This window comes from Nematolebias whitei, chromosome 8 (genome assembly GCF_014905685.2).
Source record: "Nematolebias whitei isolate Nwh7 chromosome 8, NemWhi1, whole genome shotgun sequence".
Taxonomy (NCBI): domain Eukaryota; kingdom Metazoa; phylum Chordata; class Actinopteri; order Cyprinodontiformes; family Rivulidae; genus Nematolebias; species Nematolebias whitei.
In genome coordinates, this window is record NC_056505.1 from 25,906,232 (window position 1) to 25,925,547 (window position 19,316).

Consider the following 19,316-nt stretch of genomic DNA (forward strand, 5'->3'; position numbering starts at 1 on the left):
TATATATATATATATATATATATATATATATATATATATATATATTATATATATCCTAATGACAACAATAAGCATTTTTTTTAAATAGATTTTTTTTTTTTTAATCTGGTCGAGCATTACAACAAAGTCCATACTGAGCACATTAGTTTATCAGGTGTCATCCTTTGTGTGATAAAGGAGGCCCTGCAAGTGTGGAAACCTGCTGACTCACACAATGCGTGTCAGACACACTCCCCGCTCAGGTGAAGGGAGTGTTCAATCTACTGTTGATGAACTACAGACAGGAAGGGTGTGTGGTTGTTCACAGCTTTGCAGTGATGATTTAAATGTCCAGTACAGTGACAGGAGGTTGTTTCTGTCACATGACTGCTGAACAAATTGAAATAAGTCTGCACAAGTGTGTCAATACTTGCACAATTCAATTCAAAAATACTTTATTAATCCCAAAGGGAACATATTTGTTGTTGTAACTCGTTATCCTCATTTCATTAAGAGATGTTATAGATGCTGATTGCTGTAGACAGGAAGGATCTCTTGTAAAGGTCCATCCCACAATGGATCCTATGACACTAGCTGCAGATGCCGTCCACCCAGACTCGACTGAACTCTCGGTTACCCTGGGCTGTAGGACCGTCCGAATGCTGGGCAGAACTCCTCCCAGAGCGATGACCACTCCTCCCAGCAGTCTGCCGAGCTTCTCGTCACAGCGGACAGCCAACTGTAGGTGCCGAGGAACGATCCCGTCTTTCTGCTGTCATAAGCCGTGTTTCCTGCTAGTTCCAGGATCTCAGTGGTCAGGCACTCGAGTACAGCTGGCAGGTAGATGAGAATGTATCCACAGAACATCCTTTCAACTCATTTGAAATTTGGGGCTGTAGTTGAGATATTATTTGAGCTTTTGAGATGTTAATCAGCTGCTGTTGGTTGTAGAAAACTGCCTTGTTGCCATGGTTATGCATCATAACAAAAGTCCAAAACTAAAAAAGTTCCAGTAAAAATCCTTCCAGCTGCACAGCATCCGATACCAGAGGAAAGAATCATCCAAAAAATGTGACTTGCATATAGAAAAACAGGAATTAAAAAGTTTCCAAAAGCAAAATCCCAGAATGAAAGTAACAAAGCTGCTCCAACATGCAGCCACCTTGAGCGGCGCAATTCTAGAACCAATGAAATTGATTCAATGAAAAGGATCACATGACTGAAAAGAAAACAAAAAGCCGAAGTTCATGCACATTACCTAAACAAATTGAACAAATAGAGAGAAGACGGAGACGAGAGCTACTCTGAGTCAGGAGCTTCTGATCCAACACGAGATAGACGCAGATGACTAATGTGAGGCCATGCAGAGAGAGCTTTGATGTCAAACATGATCCAGGTAATTCGTGTTCAGTGGGGTCAAAAGGCTGGGTTGTACCCTCTTTCCATCCAGCAGATGGTCAATTATAATCCTGGAACAACCCTCAAATGAGGTACAAACAGCTGAGTCAAAAAGACAACTGACATTATGAAGAAGGGTTATTTACATGAAACTCTGAAGATTGTACACCGAATCATAATGTATTTACAGAAGCACACAATACCCAATGTGTTCACTTATGCAGATATTTTTTTTTTTTCTAGTAAATAACCGACCTAGCTTACTCATGCAATTACAAGTTAGAGACTTTTGGTTTGCATCAATACATAATGATCCTGTCTCCAGTTCATAAAATGCAGAAACAAGTAAAATCACTGACAAAATAGTGTGAGATTGTGTAAAATAAAATTAAATCAAGAGAAAGGCTATAAAAATGTTCAGGTTGTATTAGATCACAAAAGTTGCTCTTCAGGTGTTCTTGTCCAGAGTAGGTGTTAGCTTTGCCACCAAAAATGATATCTGCTTCTCCAATTTGTGAGTTCATTGTTATGGTTTACGTTGGCCATGTGCACATGTGCTCTGGATTTATGGCTAAAACACTGTCTGTGTTTTCTCTATGCAAGTTTGATTACCTGAACCCGTTCATTCCACTGTTAAATAGTACTTGTTTATTTTGACACGAGTGTGTATTCTCCTTATGTGTAAGTGCTTCAACCCGAAGATTTGCTGGATTCATATTTTGTAAAGACTGGCTGGACAGACAAGCAGACCAAATGGCCAGCTACAAATATGGTGTGCATCATATATTATCTGATTAAAACACCTGGTTTCGACAGAGTTACTACAAGCCTACAAGTTGTTAAGACGCATTCAATTATTTTGTCTAACATGTGAAAGGGGGAGTGGTGGCGCAGAGGTTAGAGAGGTGGGCTTGTGATCCGAAGATCGCCGGTTCACGCCCCGGCCCCGACAACATCAAAATTGTGGGTGGGGTAGGTGAAACACCCACACTTGCCCCCACCCTCATTCGCCCCACTCTGGGCCCATGAGCAAGGCCCTTAACCCCACCATGTGCTCCCTAAAACAGGTCTCTCTTGCAAATGAGTTCTCGTGGCTCAATGAGACTAACCTGGATAAATAAAGGCTAAATGAAAAAAAAAAAAAAAAAAATGAAAGAGTTATTATACCATGATGCGAGCCCCAGTAGCCTGGTGTGTTCAACACTGAACATGCATGGCAGGGTAAGTAAGATATTAATCATATTTTGTCTAATTTGATAATGAAATATAGTCCAAATAAAGTGTCTTGTTCAAATTTAGGGTTAGGGTTCAAATGGAGTATGGAGTAAAATTTTATTGCGTCTCTCAGTTTCAGGCTCGGAGGCATGCAGTCACATTGCCGTAGTGCTTTTGGTAGTAAATGTTGAGGCTACATTCGGTGATTATGATAGGGCCTGTGCTAGTCAGAAAAATGTGTGGAACACACACACTACAGGAAAAAGTGTTGAACCCACAGTCGAAGACATGGACTTCACCCACCCTTCTTATGGCCACAACAATCAAGCACAGCCCTGACGAGCCAGTAATGTGCCAACACTCACCACTGTCAAAGCAAGCGTTGCATGGGAAGAGCTAATTTGCTTATGCCCTTCTGCTGGCTGCATTACAAAATCTGACACAGATACGGATACAGCCTCCGAGGACGAGGACGAGGACTGATCTGTACCCGCTATTATGCTTCAGATTTAAGGATGACGTTCCTTTTCAACAAATGTCAATTGTTCATGAACACCTCTGTCAGGTATACCTGCAGCCAACCTCTCAACAGGTGTACAACTTGGCTAGAGGTACTTCTGATCAGGCCAAGTCTCCTTTATGGCATGATGGGTGGATCACTTCCACTTCTTCAGTATCATGCACCATGTGGTGCATACCAGTAACGAAGGCGTCGCCCTGCGTCTTGTCATGCAGTACAACAAGACCTCAGTCATCAGCCTACCATTAACTAGGGCAATGGGAAAAAAAAGCTTATAGCCACAAAGAAGCCATGGCATCTGTGTGAAGATTTTCTGTTGGAGACATACTGCACAGCACAAATGCAATAATCAAACATTGCCTGATGACTTTGTGTTCTATAAATGTTATGATTGGGGAGTATAAGAAATTAAATGCCCCTACAAAAACTGTGGAGTCCCCAACCGATGATTGCCCTCAAAGATCATTTGTTAAGTAGCATCTGCTCAATGAACTAATGACCATAGCTTAGAATTGTATGGACCGATTCAGCTGGAGACAATTTTACTGGAACAAACTGTGGTGCTCATGTCAAAGACTAAAGTTTGGCAAAATGTTAATATGCGAGGGTGAAATCTACCTTTGCAAGTGGTTCCATTACTGTTGTGTAAGCATTTCCAGAAAACCTAAAAAAGGTACCTGGATTATCGAGCATGAACCTTGATAATAAAGGTAAGTGATTTTGCACAAAATGCAAAGCAAATGTAAAACAATTAACATCTGTGACTGAATATATTCTTTTACAAATATTGCGTATGTGTATTGGTATGTTGGGCTCAATGGAATTAACCTGTATAAATAAAGGTTGAATGAATTAAGAACAGTATTGCAAGTGTTGCCTTGAGCACATTCAATTCAATTTGCTAATAAACTTAATATATCTGCAATACTGTTCATCTTTTCAAGTACATGTATCTATGTTCTATGGGTATTTTAGGTGTTCTCATTTTATTACTAAGTGCACATGCCTGTTTTATATTTGTAAGTTTGTTGCTATTGGGTTTGTATGTTGAAGATTCATTTCACAGAAAAATAAAAGGATGCTTTTGAATGGTTTCATTTCATTTCAAAAAGCACTGACATTTAAACTGTGTAACTAAGACAGTGGTAGGAAAAATAAGAATCATTGAGAACAAAAAAAAAAAGAATTACTTTGCAAAGTAATTTGTGTTGTGTACATCTGAACTGAAATCACAAAATTATATACTGCCAAAAATGACTTCACATAACGCAGTTTGAAAATAAAAACAAAATAATTGTGTATACAGAATCAGTTTATTTCATCAGTTAGCATGCATTACCACAATTATCACAAGTTTTGGCATGAGGTTCGTCAATGTCGCAAATATTAAAACTACATTGGAAGCACGGAGCATTAATGTTATCAGTAGAACCCATTTCATCTGCAAGTTCTTTATTCTTTCAATGCCTCACTCAATGTGTATGCACATGGATGAGATGGTGCGGGTATTCTGCACAACACTACTTGGAAATGGTTGTTGCGTTTTAAATTGTCATAGAAACCACTGCGGGCAGCAATATCCTTATTAGATATTCAACCTCCCCAACAGATGAAAATAAAAGACACTACCAATGGAGTTTTACCAATGAGGAACTTGGACCACTGTTTAGCTCTGGCAGCAAAATTGTCGGGACCCTCATATAAAACCCACTCACTGCAGTTGATGATCACTCTGCATTTAGAAAAACATTTACGAAATACCTTTGGTAAGTTTCAAGCCAACTCGTCTTTGCTATGCTAGTGTATCAGAAAGCTTAGCCTAGCTGCCAACAAGGGTATACACTGGATGATAGCCTTAGAAACAATAGCAGGAGAAATACTGAATTGGAGGGACAGGTCGGCATTTTGTAGTTCTAGTTCTAGCTTAAGAATCTGATTGTGTTTGCCAATGGAGGGGAAAGTACTCAGAAATGCTGAAGTAACGGTGAGTATAAATGTAAACACAATTAAATTAGGTAATCCAGTGTAGAACTTTACACTCAGTCAAAGTGTTCACATTAAGTGTAACACTTTCCAGCTGACTTTAGAGGCTGGTCTTTTCCTGGCAAAGAAACTCCCACTTCCATGTTTAATGCAGAATTTTGGTTCAACAGTGATGTAATTTCTGCACCCTTAACATTAATTTTTCTTACTTTTTCAGATTTCAAATTTCTTCATCTTTTGCTTCACACCGTGTGCATCTATTCACAGATTCCTCAACCACAGCAGTTTCTGGAGCAGTGTCTGTGCCGTTTCTCGTTTTCAAGTCATCCAAGAGTTTTCTTCTTTCGGTCATCCGTATAAATCTTTGTTTATTCAACTGAACAGTCTACTGTTGGAGTGTACCGTCAAAGATGGTGGGCACGTAGTCAGGATCATCTGATTTTGAACCTGTGTAGTATGTAAGGAAATAAAAAAACAAGATTAGCATATCATAGATTATGGATGTTGGTCAAATGTCAACGCTGAACAGGTAAAAAATTATTTTTTTTAAACTCCCTGCTTTGCATATTTCTCACTGAGGGCAGGTGAGTTTGAAGGATAACAGGGCAGATAGTTGGGCTAAAATTTTATTATAGATATGCATCAGTTTGGCAGCAGATAATAGCAACACAGCAGAACTCACTGAGTCTAGTACTTTCAATCATCGGGCTACTGTCTTTTTAGGCATGCCGGTGTGATAAAGCTGATACAAGTGATATTTAATCTCTACCAAGTGTGCCACTTTAATAAATAAAACTGAACAATCTAAAGCAATTAAGGACAAGCCTGAAGCCCAATCTATTAAGCTAGACAAACACAGATATTCACTGTGTTGGGCTGAGGCCAATATGGTGGTATGGTCTGTATTTAAAAACAAACATACAAGATAAATAATCATCTAGGCTTGGTTTTGTTATTACATCATTCATTGTACCCACCGGGAAACAAGCTTACTTCTCTGCAAAAAATACAACATATTTTAACTAGATAGTGAGGTCAAAATAAAAACAGTATTAGGTAAATGCTGTTTTATCGTAGTCTTAGAGAAACCCAGAAACATCATAAACTAAGGTCTAGAACTTTTAAGGGTGCATTCACACCAGCCCTGTTGTCCCGAACTCTAGCCCGTTTGCCTAGGAAGTCCGGTTCATTTGGGGAGGTGTGAACGCGCCATCGAACTCTGTCACGGAACAAAAAAGGCAAACTCTGGCCCGGGCTAAAACCTAGGTCTCGGTCCGGTAGAAGAAAACTCGAGCGCGGTTCGAGTACAGTGTGAATGTAAGCAGAATGGGCACTGTTCCGCAAGCAGGAAGAGGATACAACGCAGGGCAAACAAACACACATTTCTCTTACCTCATATGGAGCCGTCAGCTGCCTTGTGTGAAAAACAATATTCTCCATGGTCTTCTGCCTCATCTTCCACTCATGAAGAGTCCATGGTTGAAAAATGACAAAACAAAACTCCTAAAACCAATAAAACTTGACGCCACTCCGTTTTTGTTTTTATTTCCAGAAGAAGAAGACGTGTCTTCAGAGGTTTTTGTGTCGTTTCTTTCAGTAGTTCTTGGTGCAGCGCCACCACAGGTGAGTGTGGGAACAGGCTGGTTTGAACACGTTGGCTCGACTGCACAGTGCAGTGTGAATGCAAACGCAACAGCTCAAATGTAAGCAAAATGTCATGAATATTGGTCCCCAACCGAACAGAGTCTGCCGGACTATCAGGTGTGAAAACAACCTAAGAAAAAAAACAAAAACAATCACAAAGTTAATTTATAAATAATTAATCATACCTGAGAAAGTGTGCACTAAAAATCTGTGCATACTCTGTCGGTTCCCATGGCCTACATGGGTCATCAAGATCCTCTGGATATTTCTGATCCAAGCATCACATCATTTGTGGTCATGAGCTGGAATCCTGTAGAACTTCAATTCATTCCAAGGGGTTTTCCTGTTTGCACAATTAAGCGCACAACAACTGGAGGTATTTTGTTGTTGTATACAATTTAATTGCTACTCCATCTAATAGTGTACTGTTGCCGGTAAATTGTTTTGCCATACGGCGGCATATGGCGGTGCATGTTTGCTAAGCGAAAGTACGTCAACATAATTTCATGTATCCAGGAGCGGACTAAACTCTGGCTACTACAGCTAACACATATGCACATGCACACATTGTGGACAGAGGGGATAATACAGGCTTGGCACTACAGTCAAAACGGAAAGCTGTCAGTGACGAAGATATCCCAGCCACAAATTTTACTTAAACACCAAACAGATATGCTTTATTGCTGGCTCTATGGTCATGAATACTGAGTCAGTCACACGCATAAAAACAGTGCATTAAAAAAAAGAAAAATATTCACCATCTCATTTATTTACCCTATTATGTGTACTTATTTTGAAGTCTCAAATCCTTTCTGCCATGTACCGTTAGTATTTTTATTATTTCTTAAAGGCTAAATGTGGATAAGATATGGCAAAAAAAAAAATTTAAGTGTGTGCACAACGCTCATGTGAACGGTCATTTTCATAATGTTGGGCATGACGTGATCACCTTCTGAGCAAAAGCGTTAATGCAGTCTGTTGCGTAACAACTAGGGATGCACCGATCCACTTTTTCCACTTCCGATACCTGAGGTTTGGTATCGTTAGATACCGATCTGATACAGAAAAACAGTGCTGAATTCTGTTCAACAAACTCAGCGTGCTCTTTAGGGTGAAATCTCTGGAGATGCTTGATTAAGTTGGTAATTCAATTCAATTCAAAAATACTTTATTAATCCCAGAGGGAAATTAAATAATAATAATGTTATAACTGGAAGTTTTAGTGACACCTCCTGGAACCGTCGTTGTGCACGTATTGCATGTAGCTGTCGAATGTGTTGGCCGAGGTAGTGTGAAATAGTTCCAGATGCTTTCGCTCGCTCCATTTTGAAAACAATCTGTGCGGTGAGTTCGGTAGCGCGTGACGTCACTCAGAGCACAAAGCATAGAATTAGAGTGAATAGATCTGCCCAGTCATGGATCGGTCACATTGTCACCGATACCCGATCCAGAAGTTTTTTCGATATTGGGACCAATACCGATATGGGTATCAGATCGGTGCAGCTCTTGTAACAACAATCACAAATGCGATAACAGAAAACACAAACCTTACATGCTTCAAAATATTCAAACCCACATTTAAGTTGCATCAACTTTGATGTAAATTAAAGATGTGCATGCCTTCTTAGTAGGGGTGCACCGATAAATCGGCTGGCCAATTTATTGGCCCCGATTTTCTTAATTTTGGGAAATCGGAAATCGGCCGATACTTGCATGAGAAACCAATTTTACAGATTTTTTTTTTGTTTTAACAACAATTGTCTGAACTTAATTTATATTTCAGAGCACTACCTCGTGGCCAGTTAAAACAAGTTTGTATTGTTATACAATATTGTTCAAGGGTATGTTTTTCAATAAAATAAGATTAGAACATTGAAGGTGCATTGTGACCTTATAAACACCTGACAGTGTCGCTTATAAAACAAAATTGGTATCGACCAAAATCAGAATCGGCAGATCAGACTTTTTAGAAGATCGGTGATCGGCCAGAAAACTGCAATCGGTGCACTCCTACTTCTTAGTCTACTGTAAATACTACGGTAATCATGAGACTAGAAAAGCATGTCAGGTGCACACAAGTTTTGGCATTTTGATCATTTCAGTTTTGCATGTTTAAAAATCTCCTCTAATCCTAAAGATAAATTTTCTTGGAATATTCAACAGTTAAGTGTGCAAGGCGGCAGGCCCAGGAGTTTCTGTTTCATAGACAGCAGATTAAAATGTTAAGTTCAACAAAGGAACAGGCAAATATTTTACTTTTTTTGTTTAGGAGGCCTGAGAAAAATGATGTGGAGCAGGTATATTTTGTATCCCTTTAGAGAGGATTATTCAGCTTACTTATAAAATCAACTGAATCTGTTACTACTGTTCTGGCACAAACCAGCCCACTCAAACAGCTTCACTAGAGCAAAGACGACTGGTCGTGGCTATAGAGGCTGATGGATTAATTACAGTAATGTGCATCTCCCAAAAACGAAAGACAAAACCCAGGCTTTGCAGTGAAAATGCTCTGCATGATGCTTTTTTAGTTCAACTCGTTTACATCAAAGCAAAGAGCAGTAACAGTCTGCATGTTTTAATCGTCCTTAAACACAGATGCTTTATCACATTGCTTTTACTTTTGGTATTTTGTGTGGCACTGGATCATTGTTTGGCTCTGATTAAATTCAGTACATCATTTTCCATGAGACGCAACACATCCGGGCACTTTGTCACTAACCACCATTTTAGTAGGCACCCAATAGCTCCAGTCGCGGCTGAGCAGGCTTGCCCATCAAAAAGTATGTTTTACGTACATTTAAATGGTTCTTTTTTCATGTTTGGTTAAAGGTTTTTCCAACGAGGCAGATTGTTCAGCAAAGCGCAGTTTTCACTTCATCCCAAAAATCCAGAAATGCGAAGGACCTGAATTGGAAGAGTTGGGTGCAGTACGCCGGCACGCCTGGCTTGGAAACATCAACCACAAGGATCAGCTTTCAAAAAACATCTAGAATCTGCTCCAATCACTTTTACTCTGGTAAACAAAATGTTTTATATAAATCATTTTGTTAAACTACACACGTCAGTATAACTGTGCTGGAACTGCTCTGCTCACGAGTTAGAACATCTCTAATGTAGCTAGCTCAGGTATGCTATGTGCTAAACCTTCACGCTGTAAACACTCGCTCTGCCTCAGACATCTATGTTGTAATGTTGCGCATTAGTTGCATCGGCACGCCTCAAAATTTCATAAAATTATCCTAGTCATCAATGTTGTGTTATTGGCATCATGATGGATTAGTGGTTAGCACAGTCACCTCACAGCAAGAACGTCGTGGGTTCTGGCCCCGACTTGAGCCTGGGGTTAATCTGTGAGGAAGTTGCATGTTAATATTTTTATTTATTCAATTAAATCTTTATTTAACCTGGTAGCTCTCAGTTTGGATGTATTTCACAAAGCCAGTAAAATACTGATTGTATGTCCATGGATTTCAGGCCTGAAGCTCCTCCATTGTGTACACTTCTCTCGTTCATGAAATCATTAACCATGTCATAAGAGATAGGAGGCAACTTGTCTGTGTTGTCTGACATGTTCTTTTTCTACCTCATACGAGTTAATCCTGCGACAGCACTCATTTTTGGGACGCATCTTTCTTTTGCTCATTGGTCAAGAGTATCAATATAATTCTATTGATTTGGTTTGTCTGAAAGCCATTGTGATCGTCGTTGTCTAGTGCTGCTTACCTATTACAATGGCAGAAAAGTGGTGTTGCACACCAGTTGAGACGTGTGGGAACTATTTCTAACAAGACTCGCGTCCAAATTGTGACAACCGATTGTCTGTGTGGGGAGATTCCCAGATGTAGCAACATTTTTTTAATATTTTAAATTAGTTCCCCATTCATTTCTTCTTCAAGTAGCAGCATCCATGACACTAAAGCTTTATTAAATAAAACAAATGAAGGGTGTCGACGCCAAACTAAGAATGTGAACACGGAGTGTGACGACCAGAAAAGCAGGTTTTTCTTCACACCAGCAGTCGGCTTTTAATGACTTTTCCTGTGTAACTTGTCAGCTTTATTAAGAAACGCGCTCTATTAACTGAAGTAAAGTCTTTTCATTCTGGAAAATGAACGAATCAGAACGAAACTTACAAAGTCTGTAACTAATAAATAAACAGTTTGTGTCATCAGTGCCTCATCCTGTTGTTTTTTTAGCTTGTTCAAATCTTTGAGATGCCAACACCCATTTAATCCAGACAAAACATACACCTGTATCATCATCCAGTCTTTCTGACTTTGGTCTCACACCAGTTGGTACAGAAATACAAGATGATCTACTAGATCAATTTTCTCATTTTCATAAACAGTATTTTCACTCAGACACACACCTGCACACCTATGCTATTTTAGGACATGTTTTATTTTTTACAGCCCAACACAAACTCTGTATTTGACCCTTTAACCTAACCTTTTACACCTCAAATCTGACCAACTCTCTGGATCAAGTTTTAGTCCACCAAGGGACAACAGGGCCAGACAAAGTCAGTGTTTAATAAACCAGAAGAAGTTTTACAAGATGACAGTGACAGGCACATTGTAGACTCCTCCTTTACATCCTGTTCTGTCAGGTGTGTGGATGTTTGTCTTACAGTTTCTAAGAAAAAACTGCTGCTCTTTTACTTCCCCTTTATAAAACAAAACTACAGACTTTTCAAATTTCATCAGTCCTCTGCTGTCAGTAACAATGAAAAACATTAACTTAACTGTCAGTTTTCTAGATTTACCAAAACTCATAATAGTCAGCAAAACATAAGTTTAAAATCAGGACTGAAAAACGAGCCCAATTATTCAACAAATATACTTAATGTCAATAAACCATTATCTGTCATCTGAAAGATAGTCCACCAACTTGTTGGGTGTTAGCCTGATGTATAGAATATTTGCGGGACTCCCCTCATAAACCATTCCCAAAGACATGAACCACTACAAGGATCACAAAACAAAAGGAGGAGATGACGAGGGCTAGAGACAAAAAGCAGACATCCTTCAGCGTGGATGGAAGGAAATGAGCAACATGAGGTTAAACATACTGATTAATACAGCTTACGTGTCTTATCGGAGGTAATGGAGTGATGCTGAGTAAAGTATTCAAACCGACTGTACATGATGACACCACTTCAGACATTATGAGACATTACAGGCCAGCTTCTGCTATAAACATTTCAAACTGCACAGATGCCAACAAAAGTTGGGTCTAAAGTCAACTGGATTTTTTTTAGAAAAACTATCAAGACTTTTAAAATGAGTAACAATAAAAAAAAAACAATAAATTTAATAAGATTTACTCATTAAACATATATAAATTCCCAGTTTTCCCCAAAAAAATATAAATATACAAGGCAGGTTGGAATCCTGGTTCAGTAGATTACATTAAACCCACACAAACATTAAAAGGTCTATGATAAAGTTATAAATAAAAAAAAAGAATAAGTATTTATTTCAAATCAGCCGAGGATAAAAAGCCAGTGAAGTGTCTACGAAAGGCCCATAAACCAAAAATGTTCAACAAACACCCACTTACACCTACATACACAGTGGGCCAGTGCAATATCACAGAAACCACGCTTCTTATTAATCACCTAGAAGAACATCTTGCCATCCCTTCCTCATCCTGAAATAATTCTGTCAGCGTCCCCTCGGAAATAATCCCTCCACCCAGCTCCTGCACTACTCATTATCCTCTTACTCTCATTTTTATTATCCCCTCACATCGCCAATGTCTTTTCTTCTGAATCTGTCATTTGGGCTGTGATGCCTTTTTAACAACATTGCAAATCTCCACATATTTGCACTTGATGTTCAGAGCAAAACACAACAAGGTCAACACTGTTGTCATTCATAATATTATTTATCACTTGGAATGCAAAGCCGTGAGCCAAAACAAGAACAGGGAGCTGCTATTAATAAGCCTTATTCCCTAACGATTAATATACTGGTAGATTAATTTGTTACAGCAGGCTGAGGAATCATTACAACTGCTACAGACATGCAAAGATGCATGTACTTTATAGTTTTTTTAATATACATCTCAACTACATGACTACCTTTTCACTCAGTATTAAGGTTTTTTTTTTTTTGATGCAATAAAAAGACAAAAGGTAATTTCATGTGTTCATCTATTCAAGAGATATGATTAACTCCAAAATGCTCATGAGGTTTAAGAGTTGAAGTTAAGGTTTCCTTCAATGCCAGTGTAGATGAGGTCTCTAAATAACATCCTGCGAGTGGAAAATTTCTGTGAGGCTCATGGTTCAAAGAATTAAAACCCATTATAGATTCTGTGCCTTCCATTTTCTTATCCTCCTCATTTCCCCCTCTCCTTACCGTGACCGGAGTGCATGCCAGGCAGCATCTACATCTGCGTACAGGTTCTTCTCCGAGGGTTTCCCAGAACTGGCCCCGTAACCAGAGTAGTCGTAGGAAAAGACATTGCAGTTGATCCGTGAGCCTAGGCCAATGTAGAAGCTGCTCATCTGGCCCAAGTCCACTGCGTTCCCGTGAGAGAATAAAAGAGTGTAACGAGCATTAGGTGAACAGCGGACAAACATGCAGGCAATTCGGTTTCCTCTAGAGGTGCGTGTCATGAAACACTCGACGGCGTCCTTTTCACGTGCAGAATACTGCCAGTCGGCTCGCTCAGAGAGGTGCAGAGTCCATCTGCTGCCACTGTCGTCACACATGAGGCTGTAGGTGGGTTCTGGGGGCAGGAAGGCCAGCTTGGAGGCAATCTTGCTGGGGCACGGTGGACAGCAGAACAGGCAACATAGCTCACTGAAGGATAAGTGGTTCATCCTTAAGACACTGTAACAGGGAGAGGGACAGTGAGTAATACGTACAAGAACAGGTTGAAAATTAAAGGTTGCATTTGAACTGAACCAAGAGAGAAAACTGGTGTGGTCACAACCAGCAGTTTTCTCAGACTGGAACATTTCTTTATTCCCTATGACCAAAACCACCACAACAGTAAAGCCATTGAATAAAACCGCTGAGTATCTCTTACAATCGTACATTTCAACTGCATCATTAATTTAATTTTTTTTGTGATAACATTCAAGCCAAGTCCAGATTTATTGAAACATCTGGTTCAAAGTTCTGGAAAAACTAATTCTAGAGACCCAAAATTCCTTCGCTGCTAAGACTTGTGCAACTTGGCATTACGATTAGTTAAAAAAAAAACTGGAAACCAATCTCTCATCCGAAACGAAACCAAATCTTTTGCCATGTCATCTCTCGTTCTTTTAAGCTGGAAAGCTCTGGAGTGATGCCCAGATGTTCATTTCATTGTTGCCTCTACAAGTTTTGCCAGTCCAGCAGAAAAACATGTGACGAGTTCTGCCGACTGATCTTGTTGGAAAGCATGTCTTACTCCTGTAATGATGCACCTTAGAAATGCCTGCAGGCCTGTCACCATAGAGCTACACCATTAAAGAAAACAGAAAAGCTTCAAATCTGCTGCAGACCTCTCAGATAATACACTTTTAAAACCCTTTTTGCCGTAGTTTGGTTGTTTTATTATTTTATGTTCATGTGTCCTTTTTTATCCTGGAAACTAACAGATGTAGATAAATGTGCTTGCACCCTTTCAGAAAAGAAAAAGAAAACATGGTCATGGAAATAACCTAAAATTTTCACAACCGATAATAAAAAAACACCGAAACACTAATGAAAATCAGACATTGTTTTTGACTTATGGTTCAACAGACTAAAACCAAAACTCGACAAAAAGTATGGTACACCTAGAAAAGATTAAAAATACTTTGACCATCGGGACATGTTAAACTAAAGGTGTCTCATCAATCTTGTAATCAGACAGTCTGCCTATTTAAAAGGATGAAATGTAGTCACAGTGCTGTTTGGTATCATGGTGTGTGCGCCACACTGAACATGGGTCACTGGAAGCAAAGAACACAAGCTTAGAAAGACAAGCAGCTTGATGTCCCTTTGACTACAGCTGCAAATAATATTCAAAAGTGACAGGACTTGGAACATTTTATTCCTGGGAACCAGCTCAAGTCCAGAAGGGGCCGACTATTTTGACTCCATTGAGTTATTAATGAAGCAGCAGCAGCTCTAAGTAATTTAGACCCATCACCATTATTCAAAAGTCTATGGGACTCTAGCCAACCTCCCTGGACGTGGCCACAAGAGGAAAATCCATGATAAATTAAGGAGACTGAAAATATAAATGGCAACCAAAGAGCTCAGAACAAGTTCCAAATAAATCAGAGGTGAACTCCAAGGTCAACATCTGTCTCAGATTGCACAATCTGTTTGATGCCTAATGGAAAATACTAACGCCATGTTGAAATTGAAAGCAAATTAGAAACAAAACAGAATTAAATTCACCAAAATGCATATTAACATATTTAGTTGATGTTTTTCTTGGTTCATATCTTAGATGTTATTACTGTTTTTCTTATACATTTTATTGTTGGATGTAACTGGGACCCTGTGTACATAATTTCGCTCCACCACATGTACCACATGAATGACAATAAAGAATCTCTGACTATGAACAAGCCTCAAAGCTTATGGGATTATGTCCTTTGGACAGATGAGACAGAACTGGAACTTCGACAAGTCCCATCAGCTCCAGACTGACACAAAAATGAAACTAGTAAATAAAAGAAGAGAAACATTGAGGAGGCCTACTTATGTTGTGGGGCTAACAAGGTGTAATGTGTGCGAGAAGACTATGGAGGCATTCTGTAGTGAACTGTGCTGCCAAGGGTCAGAAAGTTGGTCTCGGTCACAGGTCAGGGTTCTCCAACAGGCGAATGATCCAAAACACAAATGACTCAACAAAACACTGGAGTATTATGAAGCGGCCTTCTGAGCCCTGATGTAAATCCTGTTGAACAGCTGTGGAAGACAAGAAACCCTTAAGATGGCTAGATCATGTTTCTCATGAGAAGTGGGCCAAAATACTTGTGGAGAGGTGCCAAAGTGTCCAAGCTACAGAAATCACTCGATCACCTCTGACAAATACGTTCAGGGTATCATTTTTCTTGTTTCATTGCTGGTTTTTTTGTTTTAACAAATTTGTTGAACCAAAATTTAAAAGCAATGACCGACTGTCAGTTTATTTCCAGTATTTTTTATTAGTTTAGCCAGTGTTTGGTTGTTTCAGTGACCACTGGATTTTCCCTCCTTTCTTTAATGTAAGGGCACAAATATACTGTCTTCATCTGAACATATATAATTTTCAACAATCCTATAAAAAAGGAGACATTATTGAAATAATTTAATCCTAAAAACAACCTTCAAATAATTGATCACTGCTTCCTGTTGGGCTCTTAATTGGACGCACGTGCTTTCGCCTCTGCTTAATTGCTTGATGAAGCAGGTCGACATGAACACCTGGCTGTGACAGTGATGATTAGGACTGTTTCAAGCTACTCGAGATTAGAAGTGTCCTCTCACAGGATGTATGATGCTATTTCAGCGTCTTGCTGAAGCAGCATCCTGAAGGAGTCTGTCGCAGCAACACTTGAAGCTGATGTTTCCCACAGTCCACGAAATAAAATAAATCAGCGGAATGTCTACGGGTTCAGTGAGATTACAATGATTTTAGGCGGTTCGTTTTCTGGATAAGCTGCTCAAAACTAGACAGAAATAAAGCCGGTGTTACCTGTACCGCGGCTGGCTGGTTTTCCCCTTTTCCTCGTTTTAAAAAAAAAAAAGGTGACAATGTCGCAGTCTGGAGTTCTTTTCGCACCAACTCAACTAATTTATTTTCTGTTCGACGCCAAGAAATTGTCGGGACTATCCTCGGCGGCAGATTTTCTCCTCGGTTCTGTGTCCTGTTGGTTATACCTCCGTCCGAACACAACAACAAGCTCTTCAGTCGTTTCCTCCTTTCTTCCCCGCGGACTTCTCAGCATATGGACCAGAATGATAACAGGAGCGATTTCATCACACGGTTCCGGTCTGTACAGCTCATCGGCGACATGAGTAATAATGTCCCCTCCAAGAAGTCTTCTTTTTTCCGCTGAACACAGGACGCTTTCGTTATGGATATTTTACCGAGGAGGAAGAGGCGTCGGCTGCCAGCTTTATGAACCAATTGTGGATTGTTTGGAGAACGTCGGGGTGGTTCTTCATCGAACGCCGCAGAGTTGACGCCTGATGTTTTTATTGACGTACGCTTCAGCCAATCAGGAAGTACTACTGATCAACCGGCCCAATCAGCGCTGTCAGAAGGCGTTTCTCTTAGTGAGTGACGTCATATCCAGTTATCTATGGAAGTAAGTACAAATTATGGCTAAAGCTTTTATTAAAATTCATAGTTCAAATAATAATAATAATAATAATGAAGAAGGAAAAATAGGAAGAGAGAATGCCATCATAAAAAAGTGTATGATGTGGAGAGAAGCTTCACTTATTAAACAGAAGGGAAAAAGGGCACCACAGGTAGAATATTTAAATAGATAAAAGAGTTTCTGTCCAAAAGACAAATGCAGATGAGAACAGAATAAAAACTATTCATGTAAATATTACATAGAAAACGGGACACCACAAGGAAGCATACTGAGTTATTTTTCTGTAATGATCAACGATATAGGTAGTAAGGCCAAGCGGCGTATGATGAGTTAAATGGGAGGCTGGACACTAAAGAGGGCTACAAGGACTTGTACTGATTGGTGAGACAGTAGGATCAGGCTGGAAAGGATGTGCAGCAGGTTAGGCTTGTTAAAGACAGGAATTGTAATGTTTTAACAAGTGAGAAGAGTGTGACAGGAAGATGGAAGGAGTACTTTGAGGAGCTATTGAATGAAGAGAATGAAAGAGAAAGAAAAGTAGTGGTCATAAAAACTGTGGACCAGTAAGTGGGAAAGATTAGTGAGGGTAAAGTCCAGAAAGCTCACAAAAAAATGAGGAAGGGGAAGGCAGTAGGACCTGATGACCAGTGGATGTATGGAAATGTTTCGGAGAGATGGCAGTGAGGTTTTTGACTCAAATATTCAATGGCATATTTGAGGGTGAAAAAATACCAAAGAAATGGAGAAGAAGTGTGCTGGTGCCCATTTTTAAAGACAATGGTGATGTACAGAGTTGTAGCAACTACAGGGGAATTGAGTTGATGAGTCACACAATGAAGATCTGGGAGAGTGTTGTGGAAACTATAGACTTAAACGAGAGGTGACTATTTGTGAGCAGCAGCATGGTTTCATGCCAAGAGAAAGCACCACAGATGCCATCTTTGTTTTGAGGATGCTAATGGAGAAGTACAAAGAGGTTCAGAAAGAACTCCTTTGTGTTTTTGTGGATCTAGAAAAAGCATATAACAGGGTGCCGAGAGAGGAGACGTGGTATTGCATGAGGAAATCTGGAGTGGCAGAGAAGTGTGTTAGACTGGTACAGGACATGTATGAGGACAGCAGGAAAGTGGTGAGGTGTTCTGTGTAGTGACAGATAACTTCAAGGTGGAGATGGGATTACATCAAGGTTTGGCTCTGAGCCCCTTCTTGTTTGCTCTGATGATGGACCGACTAACAGATGAGGTCAGGCAGGAATCCCCCTATTTGCAGATGACATTGTGATCTAGTGGTGAGAACAGGGAACAGGTGGAAGAGAACTTGAAGAGGTGGAGGTATGCACTTGAAAGAAGAGGAATGAATAAGTCGTAAGACAGAGTACATGTGTGTAACTGAGAGGGGGACAGCTGAAACAATGAGGCTACAAGGAGCAGAGGTCAAAGGTGCAGGACTTCAAGTACTTGTGGTCCACTGTCCATGGGGAATGTGGTAAAGAGGTAAAAAAAAAAAAAAGAGTCCAGGCAGGATGGAATGGATGGAGAAAAGTTTCAGGAGTGATTTGGGACAAAAGGGGGTCAGCAAATGTCAAAAGAAAAGTTTACAAGACAGTGGTGAGACCAGCTATGTTGTATGGCCTGGAGACAGTGGCATTGACAAAAAGACAGGAGAAAGAACTGGAAGTGGTGGAAATGAAGATGTTGAGGTTCTTCTTAGGAGTGACAAGGCTGGATAAGATTAGGAATGATATCATCAGAAGTACAGCCCAGGTTGAACAACTGGGAGATAAAGTTAGAGAGGCCAGACTGAGATGGTTTGGACATGTCAAGAGGAGGGACAGTGGGTATATTGGTAGAAGGATGTTAGAAATGCAGCTTCCAGGAAAAAGACAAAGAGGAGATATATGGAGGCAGTTAGAGAGGACATGGAGGTAGTTGGAGTGAGGACATAGGATGCAGAGGACAGAGTGAGATGGATGACTCGCTGTGGCGACCCCTGAAGAGGGAAAAGCTGAAAGAAGAAGAAGAATGATCAACGATTTGTTTAATGATATAGAAAGCGGGATGGAACGATCATTATTTGCTGATGATGGGGCTTTATGATAAGAGGGAAAAGTTTAAAGTTTATTATTAAAAAGTACAGAAAAACATTACGGATGTTAGAAAGTGGTCATATAAATGGGGATTTAAATTTTCAGAAGAAAATACCAAAATAGTATTTTTCACAATAATTATCTATCTATCTATATCTATATCTATATATATATATATATATATATAT

At 39.7% G+C, this 19,316-nt stretch overlaps 1 protein-coding gene across 1 annotated transcript in view; it reads right to left on the bottom strand.

Moving 5' to 3' along the window:
- abhd17b (abhydrolase domain containing 17B, depalmitoylase) overlaps positions 1 to 16,438 on the bottom strand; it is a 23,947-nt gene extending 7,509 nt beyond the window's left edge. The window contains exons 1-2 of the mRNA XM_037680506.1: positions 16,412 to 16,438; positions 13,105 to 13,581 (exon numbers count right to left, since the gene is read on the bottom strand). Coding sequence (XP_037536434.1) covers positions 13,105 to 13,571 — 467 coding nt within the window. The 5' untranslated portion in view covers positions 13,572 to 13,581; positions 16,412 to 16,438. The remainder of the gene's footprint in view (positions 1 to 13,104; positions 13,582 to 16,411) is intronic.
- Positions 16,439 to 19,316: the final 2,878 nt, after the last annotated feature.